The sequence below is a fragment of the Ranitomeya variabilis genome, chromosome 4 (assembly GCF_051348905.1).
Source record: "Ranitomeya variabilis isolate aRanVar5 chromosome 4, aRanVar5.hap1, whole genome shotgun sequence".
Classification (NCBI taxonomy): Eukaryota; Metazoa; Chordata; class Amphibia; order Anura; family Dendrobatidae; genus Ranitomeya; species Ranitomeya variabilis.
The window spans coordinates 345,828,056-345,840,894 of record NC_135235.1 but is presented as its reverse complement, the minus strand read 5'-3'; the positions used below and the strand labels follow the sequence as shown (position 1 = coordinate 345,840,894).

The window sequence follows — 12,839 nt, the reverse complement described above, 5'->3', positions numbered from 1 at the left end:
TGGAGTTTCTAAAACAACACTTCCTGCCATGGTTCAAGAGGAAGAACCGTGCTTTCCGCAGCAAGATCATTTTCATGCATGATAATGCACCATCTCATGCTGCAAAAAACACATCTGCATCTCTGGTTGCTATGGGCATAAAAGAGGACAAACGTATGGTGTGGCCAACATCTTCCCCTGACCTCAACCCCATTGAGAACCTCTGGAGCATCATCAAAAAGAGTGTCTATGATGGCGGGAGGCAGTTCATATCTAAGTAACAGCTCTGGGAGGGTATTCTGTCCACATGCAAAACAATTGAAGCAAAAACCATCCAAAAACTGACAAATTCAATGGACGAGAGAGTTCAGAAGCTTCTTTCAAACAAGGGGTCCTATGTGCAAATGTAACATCATCTAGAATAAAGTTTTCACTTGAAAACGGTTTGATTTCATTTTGTAATAAGCTGATAATGCTTATAACTTCACAATTGACCATTTTTTTGTTCAAAATAAAAAAAAAAAAGGTTGAAAACTCTGCTGTGCATAATAATTTGGAACATGCATTTTGAGTGTTTATTTTTTAAAAAAAGATACTGTTTTCATAGGCAGTTTTTTCCAAAACATTGCACTTATACTAGAATAGTAGATGACTGGAAAATAACAATGACTGCAATTCAGATAGGTAATTTAGAGAAAATATGAGGAAATATTATTTGCATAATAATTTGGAACACAGTGTACTACGTGGCTGTGCTATATCATGGCCGGCCGCGTACAATCAGCGACAGGCGCAGTTCGGCCGCGAATTGGCGCGGGATTTGAACCATGCTTCGCTAATTGGATTCTAAAACCTTCATAAATAAACTACATACATATTCTAGAATACCCACTGCATTCTTTCTGTCTGTCCTTCTGTCTGTCACGGAAATCCCAAGTCGCTGATTGGTCGCGGCAAAACGACCAATCAGCGACGGGCCCAGTCCGGCGGCAAAATGGCAGCTCCTCACTCCCCGCAGTCAGTGCCAGCTCCATAATCCCCTCCAGTCAGCGTTCACAAAGGGTTAATGGCAGCGTTAATGCACCGCGTTATACTGCGGTGTAACGCAGTCAGTTAACGCTGCTATTAACCCTGTATGACCAACTTTTTACTATTGATGCTGCCTATGCAGCATCAATAGTAAAAAGATCTAATGTTAAAAATAATAATAAAAAAAAATCATTATATACTCACCCTCCGTTGGACCCCCGGATCCAGCCGAGGCCTTTCCCGCTCCTTGCGACGCTCCGGTGACCGGACCATGCATTGCGGTCTCGCGAGATGATGACGTAGCGGTCTCGCGAGACTAACGTCATCATCTCGCGAGACCGCAATGCACTCTTGGGACCGGAGCATCGCGAGGAGCATCGGTAAACGCCTCAGCTGGATCCGGAGGGCCGACGGAGGGTGAGTATATAACTATGTTTTATTTTAATTATTATTATTATTTTATTTTTTTTAACAGGGATATGGTGCCCATATTGCTATATACTACGTGGCCTGGGTTATAAACTGCATGGGCAGTGTTATATACTACGTCTGTGCTATATACTACGTGGCTGTGCTATATATTACATTGCTGTGCTCTATACTACGTGGCCTGGGTTATATACTGCATGGGCAGCGTTATATACTACATCTATGTGCTATATACTACGTGGCTGTTCAATATATTACGTGGCTGGGCAATATACTACATGGCTGTGCTATATACTACATGCCTGTGCTATATACTACATGGCCTGTGTTATATACTGCATGGGCTGTGCTATATACTACGTGGCTGTGCTATATACTACGTGGCTGTGCAAAATACTACGTGGCTGGGCTATATACTATGTGGCCTGTGTTATATACTGCATGGGCAGTGTTATATACTATGTGGCTGTGCTATATACTACGTGGCTGTGTTATATACTACGTGGCTGGGCAATATACTACATGGCGGGGCAATATACTACGTGGCTGGGCAATATACTAAGTGGCTGGGCAATATACTAAGTGGCTGGGCAATATACTAAGTGGCTGGGCAATATACTACGTGGCAATTTGAACCACGCTTCGCTAATTGCTCGCGGCCGGCCGAATCCTGTGTGTAAATTGCATTATTCTGAAAACTTCGTAAATAAACTACATACAGATTGTAGAATACCCGATGCGTTAGAATCGGGCCACCATCTAGTAATAATGATAATCAAAGTACATAATAATGCTAAGGTGTACTATATGCGCATGTGAGATAATCTACAAGGAATAATAGTGATTCTCAGAATATTAAGGCATCAATATATGGTATATGTCAGTACAGATAACCATTGAACACGACCAACCCAAGCACAGACAGAGGCAAAAGGTATACATTACGGCAGACAGGCTACAGGGAGATGCAAGCAGCCATGCTAAAAGCCACAGGAGCCAAGATTATTGACCAAGATCTGGATGGGGTCCATGGGGGGCAAAAGCCCAACGCGTGTCGCCACTCACGGTGGCTTCGTCAGGGGCAGAGAAGCGAGTTCAGAAACACCAAACATGTCTAGGTTATTTTTTAACTAAGTGGTAAAAAAAATTTCCAAACTTCGCTTCAAAAAAAACAAAACAAAACCAAAAATGCGCAATTTTCCGATACCCGTAGCGTCAAAGTGTCACTGGTGTACAGGGAGCTGTTCCGTTCACATACATAGGGCTGTGTTGCACTTCCCTACACTGCAGATAGATGGCAGTGCTGCTGTACAGGAGAAAAAAATGCTGCTGCCTCTGTTCTTTTGCAAGGTCTTGACAATCAGACCCCTTCTGCTCAGTAAGTAAAATACAATTATGTTTAATGGTGGGGGATCTACTTTAGGCTGGAGTCACACACAACTTCTAAAAAAAACAAAAAAAACGGTCCGTTTTACAAGGACGAGAATCGCAGAAATATTGCCTGAACAGTGATCCGTATGTCATCCGTGCGCAATGAGAGGATGCGATTTACTCGCATGTAAGCATCCGTGTGACATCCGTATGGCGAGATTTTCTCGCCGGCTTGCAAAGTGGACTGGACACATAACGGATCCATGGGCTCAAATATTTGTGAAAAAAATAAATAAATGTAAATAAATAAATATTATATATATATATATATATATATATATATATATATATATATATATATATATATATATATATACACAGTACAGATCAAAAGTTTGGACACACCTTCTCATTTAAAGATTTTTCTGTATTTTCATGACTATGAAAATTGTACATTCACACTGAAGGCATCAAAACTATGAAGTATATAATTCCACATGCGTTGACAAAAAAAGTGTGAAACAACCGAAAATTTGTCTTATATTCTAGGTTCTTCAAAGTAGCCACCTTTTGCTTTGATAACCGCTTTGCGCACTCTTGGCATTCTCTTGATGAGCTTCAAGAGGTAGTCACCGAGGATGGTTTTCACTTCACATGTGTGCCCTGTCAGGTTTAATAAGTGGGATTTCTTGCCTTATAAATGGGGTTGGGACCATCAGTTGTGTTGAGCAGAAGTCTGGTGGATACACAGCTGATAGTCCTACTGAATAGACAGCTAGAATTTGTATTATGGCAAGAAAAAAGCAGCCAAGTAAAGAAAAAACGAGTGGCCATCATTACTTTAAGTAAAGGTCAGTCAGTCCGAAAAATTGGGAAAACTTTCAACGTGTCCCCAAGTGCAGTTGCAAAAACCATCAAGCGCTACAAAGAAACCTGGCTCACATGAGGACCGCCCCAGGAAAGGAAGACCAAGAGTCACCTCTGCTTCTGAGGATAAGTTTATCAGAGTCACCAGCCTCAGAAATTGCAGGTTAACAGCACTGCTAAGGACAGGCAACAAGCAGAAGACACTTGTTTGGGCTAAAGAACACAAGGAATGGACATTAGACCAGTGAAAATCTGTGCTTTGGTCTGATGAGTCCAAATTTGAGATCTTTGGTTCCAACCACCGTGTCTTTGTGCGACACAGAAAAGATGAACGGATGGACTCTACATGCCTGGTTCCCACCCTGAAGCATGGAGGAGGAGGTGTGATGGTGTGGGGGTGCTTTGCTGGTGACACTGTTGGGGATTTATTAAAAATTGAAGGCATACTGAACCAGCATGGCTACCACAGCATCTTGCAGTAGCATGCTATTCCATCCGGTTTGCGTTTAGTTGGACCATCATTTATTTTTCAACAGGACAATGACCCCAAACACACCTCCAGGCTGTGTAAGGGCTATCTGACCAAGAAGGAGAGTGATGGGGTGCTACGCCAGATGACCTGGCCTCCACAGTCACCAGACCTGAACCCAATCGAGATGGTTTGAGATGAGCTGGACCGCAGAGTGAAGGCAAAAGGGCCAACAAGTGCTAAGCATCTCTGGAACTCCTTCAAGACTGTTGGAAGACCATTCCCAGTGACTACCTCTTGAAGCTCATCAAGAGAATGCCAGGAGTGTGCAAAGCAGTCATCAAAGCAAAAGGTGGCTACTTTACCATACCAGTTATGACTTGTATTGTTCAAGATTATTGTACTTCTTTTTATTATGTATACCCCTCCTCACATGTAAAGCGCCATGGAATAAATGGCGCTATAACAATAAATAATAATAATTACTTTGAAGAACCTAGAATATAAGACAAATTTTCAGTTGTTTCACACTTTTTTGTTAAGCATATAGTTCCACATGTGTTAAATCATAGTTTTGATGCCTTCAGTGTGAATTTACAATTTTCATAGTCATGAAAATACAGAAAAATCTTTAAATGAGGTGTCAAATTTTTTGTCTGTACTACATCTATATATATATATATATATATATATATATATATATATATATATATATATATATATACACGGTATATATATACATACGGTATATATATACATACGGTATATATATACATACGGTATATATACATACGGTATATATATATATACACGGTATATATATACGGTATATATATATATATATATATACGGTATATATATATATATATATATATATATATATATATATATATATATACGGTATATATATACACATATATATATATATACGGTATATATATACACATACGGTATATATATACACATACGGTATATATATACATACGGTATATATATACATACGGTATATATATACATACGGTATATATATATACACGGTATATATATATACGGTATATATATATATATATATATATATATATATATATATATATGATATATATATATATATATACGGTATATATATATATATATATATGGTATATATATATATATATATATATATATATATATACGGTATATATATATATATATATATATATATATATATATATATATACGGTATATATATATATATATATATATATATATATATATATATATACGGTATATATATATATATATATATATATATATATACACGGTATATATATATATATATATACGGTATATATATATATATACACATATACGGTATATATATATATATATATACGGTATATATATATATATATATATATATATATACGGTATATATATATATATACGGTATATATATATATATATATATATATATATACACACATATACGGTATATATATATATATACACACATATACGGTATATATATATATATATACGGTATATATATATATATATATATATATATATATATATATATATATATATATATATATATATATATATATATATATAGTAAGGGATTGACTCTGTGATAGATGTTGCATGACAAGGTGAGGCGGTTTACCAAGACTGCATAAATCGTCAGCGTTATCAAAAACAACACAGAATTTTTGGGGTAAACAAAATATGTAACCAAACAAAACAGAAAAACAACCAGTCCATATAACACACGGACTCACCCGTTTAAATGTAAGTCTCTTCCTCTCAGACTCCAGCAGGGTCTGAGCAGCACATGCAAGGCCTCTTCACCTTGAAAAACACACAGACCAAGTGAGACAGCCACAGCTGCCTTAAATTAGACAGTCCAAGACCTGGACTGGAGGTAAGTGGGCAGCAGATCCCACCCAGCTCTTTCAGCTGCTCTTAAAACCAGGACCTGTGGGTTAATAAAAACACCTCTCAGCACTAAATGTGCTGGAGCCTGCTCCTCTGGGTCCTACATTACCGAGGCTTAGTACCGGTGGGACACATGGCACTTTTCATTGTAAGGCTACTTTCACACTAGCGTTAACTGCAAACCGTCACAAATCGTCGTTTTGCAGAAAAAACGGATGCGTCAAAAAAAGTGAAAAACGTATGCAACGCATACAGCATTTCAACGGATCTGTCGCAAATCCGCTAAACGGTTCCGTCGAAATACTGGATGCGTTGCATCCGTTTTTACCATCCTTTGCATCCGTTTTTACGACGGATCCGTTTTTAAAATGGGAGGCTCCCAAATTTGATTGGCTACTGGAAAATATGGAAAACTATATAGTGACTGTTTTTACAGCCCATCTTTGAGGGTTTTAGTTTAGTGGCAGAGATGGAAGGTGTACTTGGTAGGATTGCGAGTGTGGTAACTGACGTTATATTTGAGACAAATCGCCTGGATATTATAGTGCGGGAGAAGGAGGGGGCAGCAGAAAGACGGAGGATACTTCTGCAGCAACGGAGACGGAGATGGAGATGACTCTGGATACATCCGATAAATGAACTGCGGATGACCCGGGGTGTCCAGTCCACTCTCTACCTGGAGTTGCGGCACAACCCAGACAAATTCTTCAATTACGTACGGATGAGGATGGAACATTTTGACTATTTGCTTGAAAAACTAGGGGATGTCATCCAAAGGCAGGACACACGGATGAGGCTTGCCATCACACCGGCGGAGCGGCTGATGGTGACCCTGCGGTAAGCCTCTTTTTTATGTCATTGCTCATATTGAATGTCATAACATACTGCAGAAAATACTGCGCTGAAACATTGCGTTGCATTTTCTGCAGAATGTTTTTTTTTTTTTTGCTTGTGGACATTCCACTGTTTTTTTTTTTATGTCATTGCTCATATTGAATGTCATATTACATGCTCCAGACAATACTGCGCTGACACATTGCGTAACATTTTCTGCAGCATGTAATTTTTTTTTATTGTTTGAGGCCATTCCACTATTTTACACCGGTTTCATGCAGGTTTTATTGTGCGTCCCATCAGAAAAAAACATTTCACAGTGCCATTTATTGAAACTTTACCATGAAACCAAAAATTTAAAATTGTTGGTCTGTGCAATTTTTTCTAACATTTTTTTTTTTTTTCTACAGCTTCCTAGCTACGGGTGAATCTCTGACTTCGCTCCATTATCAATTCCGGCTTGGCATTTCCACAATTTCCGGGATAGTGAAAGAGACCTGTCAGGCTATCTGGAATACTTTACAGATGGAGTATATCCCCCAACCATCAATGGACATCTGGTTGAGAAGTGCAGAACAGTTTGCGCAAATTTGCCATTTCCCAAATTGTGTTGGTGCCGTAGACGGGAAACACATCAGGATTGCTAAACCGGCAGGAACAGGCTCTGAGTACTACAACTACAAGAAGTACTTCTCCTTTGTACTCATGGCTATAGCAGACGCCAACTGCAAGTTCCTTGCTGTGGACATAGGAGCCTATGGCCGGGTCCAACGATTCTCAAGTTTTTAAAAACTCTCCAATGGGCCGTTGCCTGTATGGAGACACATACGATTTCCCGCCAGCCAGACCACTGCCAGGAACAAGTGAACCAGCCATGGAATATGTTTGTGTAGGTGATGAAGCGTTTCAACTCTCGCCGCACCTACTTAAACCATATAGTAGCCGTGACTTAAACCGTACCAAACAGGTATTTAATTACCACCTTACTCGAGCAAGAAGAGTAGTAGAGTGTTCTTTTGGTATATTCACGGCAAAGTGGAGAGTCCTGCTGACGGCAATCAAACTGCAAACCAAAACTGTAGACGAGGTTGTTAAGGCATGTGTGGTGCTCCATAACTTTGTCCTTTCAAAGGAGCCCGTTTCCTTGGATGACGAAGAGCTGGAGACAACCTTGTGGGATTACCGCAGCAGCTCTGTTCGCTCCACAGGTTCTGTTACCAGGATGAGGGACCAGTTTGCGGATTATTTTGTGTCACCTGTCGGGCAGATTCCATGGCAAGACATCATTGTGTGACATGTTTTTCATGAATTTTGATTGTAAAAATTGTGTTTCTCCAAAAAAAAAAAAAAAAAGTTACAAAAGCGTGGTTTTCCTGGTAATAAACCCAATATGTTATACCGTTAAAACGTGGTGTTTAATTTTATTTTACCCTTTTAATTATTTACCATACCTTACTGAATGCGCACACACAGTTAAATTTAAATCAAAAATTTTATTTGAACTCTTTTTTAATATTTTTTTCTTCTTTTCAAAAAAACAGATATTTGTTTTTTTCAAATAACTTTTCAACTTTTTTTTGTTAAAAATAAACAAAATTTAACATTTAAATAACATCACAATTCTTCAAAATGTGGGGTGGAGATACGAGCGGAGGAGGGGCTGGAAGGTTGGACCACGTCGATAGGTGGGGAAACCTTACTTGGTTGGGGTGCAGTGGAAGGGGGGGGTAAAAGCAGGAGGCTGACCAGAGGGGGGTGGTGTTGGGGTAGGGGGAATACTTAATGGGGAAGAAAAGCTGGGCAAGGAAGAAAACATTGGGGAAGAAATTTGGTTTGGGGGCCGGGATGGGTATTGGGACTGGGTTGGGTATTGGGACTGGGTTGGGTATTGGGACTGGGTTGGGTATTGGGACTGGGTTGGGTATTGGGACTGGGTTAGGCATTGCGACTGGGTTGGGTATTGGGACTGGGTTGGGTATTGGGACTGGGGTGGGTATTGGGACTGGGTTTGGTAATGGGGGGCATGGTGTGGAAATGGGGCCTGGGATGGAAATGGGGCTTGGGGTGGAGCCTGGGATGGAAATGGGGCCTGGGGTGGAAATGGGGCCTGGGGTGGAAATGGGGCGAAAATGTAGTGGATGTGTGGGGAGGTGTGGGGGTAGATTGGGGTTTGTGAAGGGCCTTAAGTAGAGCATTATGGCAGGTATTCATTACCCGCATCTGTTGCTCAAAAGAAAGCTTTTCAATGCTCCTGAGCATGGATTGGAAAAAAAGATTGGCCGGAGATTGACTTACATCTGAATGCAGCCTATCCAAGCGACTGCTGGTTTCACGGCTGGTTTCACTGATGCGTGATTGCACCATGTTGAAACCAGCAGTCACTTGCTCTCCCAAAATTTTGAAAGAGCTTTGGAAGGATGCATTCAGATGTCAGAACTCAGGAGCATAGCTCCTTTCCTGACCCCTCTGTCGCTGCCGCCACAAACCTAATGGTGGTCTAGAGGTGGCAGGATCAGAGGGGTGGGGTAAAGGGAACGCTAACTGTTGAGCATCAGATTCGAGTAAGGAAGGCTGCAATAATGCTCCAGTGCTTGGGGCGGATGAAGTGGAGGGGACAGAGGGGTCAGAGGAGGGGTCAGAGGTGTGGGGCCTACCGACGTGGCCCTCGGTGGCGGACTCAGGAGGGATCGCTCCAGAGGGCGCAGAGGAAGATGCAGGCGCCCGGTGGCTGGAGAAGGTGCTGTGAAAGAAAAAACAAAATAAATTATTATATTGATATGAAAAAGCCCTGACTGAAACTAAACTAAGTTAGACAGGTTAACATGGTTATTAGTGGGCTGTAGAATACTTACACTCTACTCAGCATGGTTCGCCTCAGGAAGGAGAGGGCAGGGCCATGTTTATATTTGCTCCTCTTCCTTCCTGCTGAGCCACTCGGGGCCTGCATCTCCTCGTTAAATTCCCTCTTAAAGCGATCCCTCAGTGACCGCCACCGCTTCCTAACCTTTCCACCTGTGAAGATAAGAATGAAAAGAAAAAAAAAATTTGTCAAATGCAATACATTACATTCAGCTCAAAACATCACTGAAAAGTGAATACTTACATAGTTTGCTCTGCTGTTGTGGAAGAAGGTCCTCCCACCTCGGAAAGATGTACTGGCATACTTCCTCCCAGAGCCGACGGGTGACACTGGTATCGGCATGCCTGCGGTCAGCCATGTTCCACAGCGGCTCCCGCTCGCGAACCTCCTCGATGAGACAGTCAACATCAATGTCATCGAAGTCTTCGGCGGGAGCACGCTGTGAAGCCTGTGAAAAAAAGAAGAAAAACAAAAAAATGAGTACACTGAAACACAAAAGTACCAATAGAATCCCCCCAAAAAAACAACTCACTGATGGCCGACCGCGGCGACGATTCCGCCGACTCTGGGAGCGGCTGGGAGAACCTTCACGGTTTGCTGACTGTTCAGCAGCAGCAGGAGCAGCAGGAGACAAATTCTCTGTAATGTAGGCATATGTTTTCTGTGTTAAGTTATATATGAAAATCTGTTTTGGGTATGGTGCAGTGTGATGTGTGAAGCAACTGTTTCACCACTACTTACACTTGGTTCCTTCTCCACTTGCATCTCTCCACCCGTCTCGTCCCCTGACAGCTCCTCATCTGATTCAGCTTCCTGTTTAAACATAATTAATGCATGTAGTGATTAACAAAAATGTAAATTAAAAAAAAAAAATTACAATTTTATGGTTAACTTACCGATACACGCTGTTGCTGTGGAGGAGGGCTATCAGAAGAGGACATTGTGGCGGTGGGATGGCCGGTGGCTGTGGTCCTGGTGGGAAGGCCGGTGGCTGTGGTCCTGGTGTCTCTGTAAGTTAAAAGACACTTGCAATCTGCTCTACACATTGAAGTAGCAGATTTGGGGTCTTCAAAACTTACTTTTAAAGATGTGAAGATGTGGTCCTGGTGGGCTGGTCAGTGGCTGTGGTCCCTGGTGTATCTGTAATAAGTATAATGGATTTATAGTTAAGACCACCCCCCGAACTAGGTAATGTTTAACGATAAACACCCTGCTAAAATGATGTGAGAAATGTTCATCAAGGTGAACACCAAAACCCCAAAACAGGTGCACCTAACCATTCATTTCCATGTCCAAAAAAAAAAAAATAATAATAATTTGAAATGTGAACCCACCATGTAAAAATATATTTACCACATTTTACCACATTTTATTATCAAAAATCACCTCCCCCAAAAAACCTTTAAAGTATAACCTTTATTAAAAAATGAGCCCTCAACCATCTCTGTATTGCATGTGTAACCATTGGTACATACAACAGTTTTAAATTTACCTTTCTGAAATGATACTACGGACATTTTTTTAATAAACATTTTATTATTTTCTTTTTTCTTTTCTTTTTTACATCACAATTAGGTGCAGAAATGCTCTTTATTTTAAATGCAAGTACATCAACTGTGTGTGTGTGTGTGGAGTTACTCTTTGCCACATGGTTTTTTTTTGCCTTCCTCTGGATCAACATGTTAGGGCATGTTAGGTTAGGCTATGGGTTGAACTAGATGGACTAAGGGTACCGTCACACAGTGCAATTTTGATCGCTACGACGGCACGATTCGTGACGTTCCAGCGATGCATTTACGATATCGCTGTGTCTGACACGCTACTGCGATCCGGATCCCCGCTGAGAATCGTACGTCGTAGCAGATCGTTTGAAACTTTCTTTCGTCGTCTAGTGTCCCGCTGTGGCGGCATGATTGCATTGTGTGACACAGGTTGTATACGATGTGCGCACAGTAACCAACGGCTTCTACATCGCAAATACGTCATGAAATTATCGCTCCAGCGCCGTGTATTGCAACGTGTGACCGCAGTATACGACGCTGGAGCGATACTTATACGACGCTGCAACGTCACGAATCGTGCCGTCGTAGCGATGAAAATGGCACTGTGTGACGGTACCCTTACAGTCTTCCTTCAACCTTAATAACTATGTAACTATGTAACTGGGAATGGTTTCAACAGTAATTAAAAAATCAACACTTTATAGAAAAAAAAAACAAAAAAACGCACGCTCACACATTCAAACCACAAGCTGCAGACAACTAGACTTTACAAAAATGCATCCGATTTAAAAAAAAAAAAAAAAAAAAAAAATTTAAGAGAAAAACAAACAAACACACATTTAAACCACATGCTGCACAGACCACTATACTTAGTAAATACATCTGAAAAAGGCAATTAACCAATTAAGGGCATGGACAAATGCACATGCAATCAACAAGACGCACACAAACATGCCTGCAAGCACACAGGCGCAGTCATAACACAAGCATAACACATGAACAGGCATAAGATTGGCGAAGGCATAATAAGGTGCAGGCACATGAAGACATACATACAAAAGCACACAGCCGTACGAAAATACACAGATAAACACACACACAAAAAAGCACATAAGCTTTATGCAAATACACATATGTACAAAGGCACAAAGGCGGACCCAAACAGAAGACGCATACGCACACGGCTGGAGCTGCATGTCTTCACAGTGGCTGGCATCAGGGTGGATCTGGACTCTAGCAGGGCACTGGCTGTTGCAGGACGATGGCAGACCTTTGGTTCTCTTCAGGTTTTAAGCTCTTGCTGTAGTCAGTACCATACAGACACAAATGCACACGCACACAGACGCACACAAAAATTGCAATACTCACACTGGCTCTATGGTGGCTGGAGTCTTGTGGCAGGCTGGCTGGAGTCTTGTGGCAGGCTTCTATCTTCTCTGGGTCTTGCTGGTAATATGTGGGGTTGAAGGCCCAGGCCAGGTTTATATAGATTTGGGGGTGTCTGGTGAATTGGCTACAAAATCCTGCTTCTGAGCATGCTCAGTGTAAAATAAGTATTGCAGCGCTGCATTGCGTCGTA

At 41.1% G+C, this 12,839-nt stretch overlaps 2 protein-coding genes and 1 long non-coding RNA gene across 5 annotated transcripts in view; all 3 read right to left on the bottom strand.

Moving 5' to 3' along the window:
• The window catches only part of LIG1 (DNA ligase 1), a 572,167-nt gene that overhangs the window by 5,807 nt on the left and 553,521 nt on the right, over nt 1-12,839 (bottom strand). The window lies entirely within an intron of this gene.
• Nucleotides 7,643-10,350, bottom strand: LOC143768921 (uncharacterized). Its single transcript, XM_077257531.1, has 4 exons — nt 10,291-10,350; nt 10,002-10,206; nt 9,751-9,910; nt 7,643-9,638 (listed from the first exon to the last, which is right to left on the bottom strand). The coding sequence occupies exons 2-4, from the start codon at nt 10,114-10,116 to the stop codon at nt 9,329-9,331; spliced, it is 585 nt and encodes a 194-aa protein (XP_077113646.1). The 5' UTR covers nt 10,117-10,206; nt 10,291-10,350; the 3' UTR covers nt 7,643-9,328.
• On the bottom strand, nt 10,500-11,397 carry LOC143768920 (uncharacterized). Its single transcript, XR_013214118.1, has 3 exons — nt 10,838-11,397; nt 10,655-10,766; nt 10,500-10,571 (listed from the first exon to the last, which is right to left on the bottom strand). It is a non-coding gene; the product is annotated as an uncharacterized LOC143768920 (long non-coding RNA).

Bases quoted from the DNA above. Each gene is read 5' to 3' on its own strand.
- LOC143768921 (XM_077257531.1), bottom strand. From the start codon at position 10,116: ATGGCTGACCGCAGGCATGCCGATACCAGTGTCACCCGTCGGCTCTGG. The intron at 9,911-10,001 runs GTAAGTATTCAC...TTATCTTCACAG, and splicing joins ACAACAGCAGAGCAAACTAT to GTGGAAAGGTTAGGAAGCGG. The intron at 9,639-9,750 runs GTAAGTATTCTA...TTTCTTTCACAG, and splicing joins CGAACCATGCTGAGTAGAGT to CACCTTCTCCAGCCACCGGG.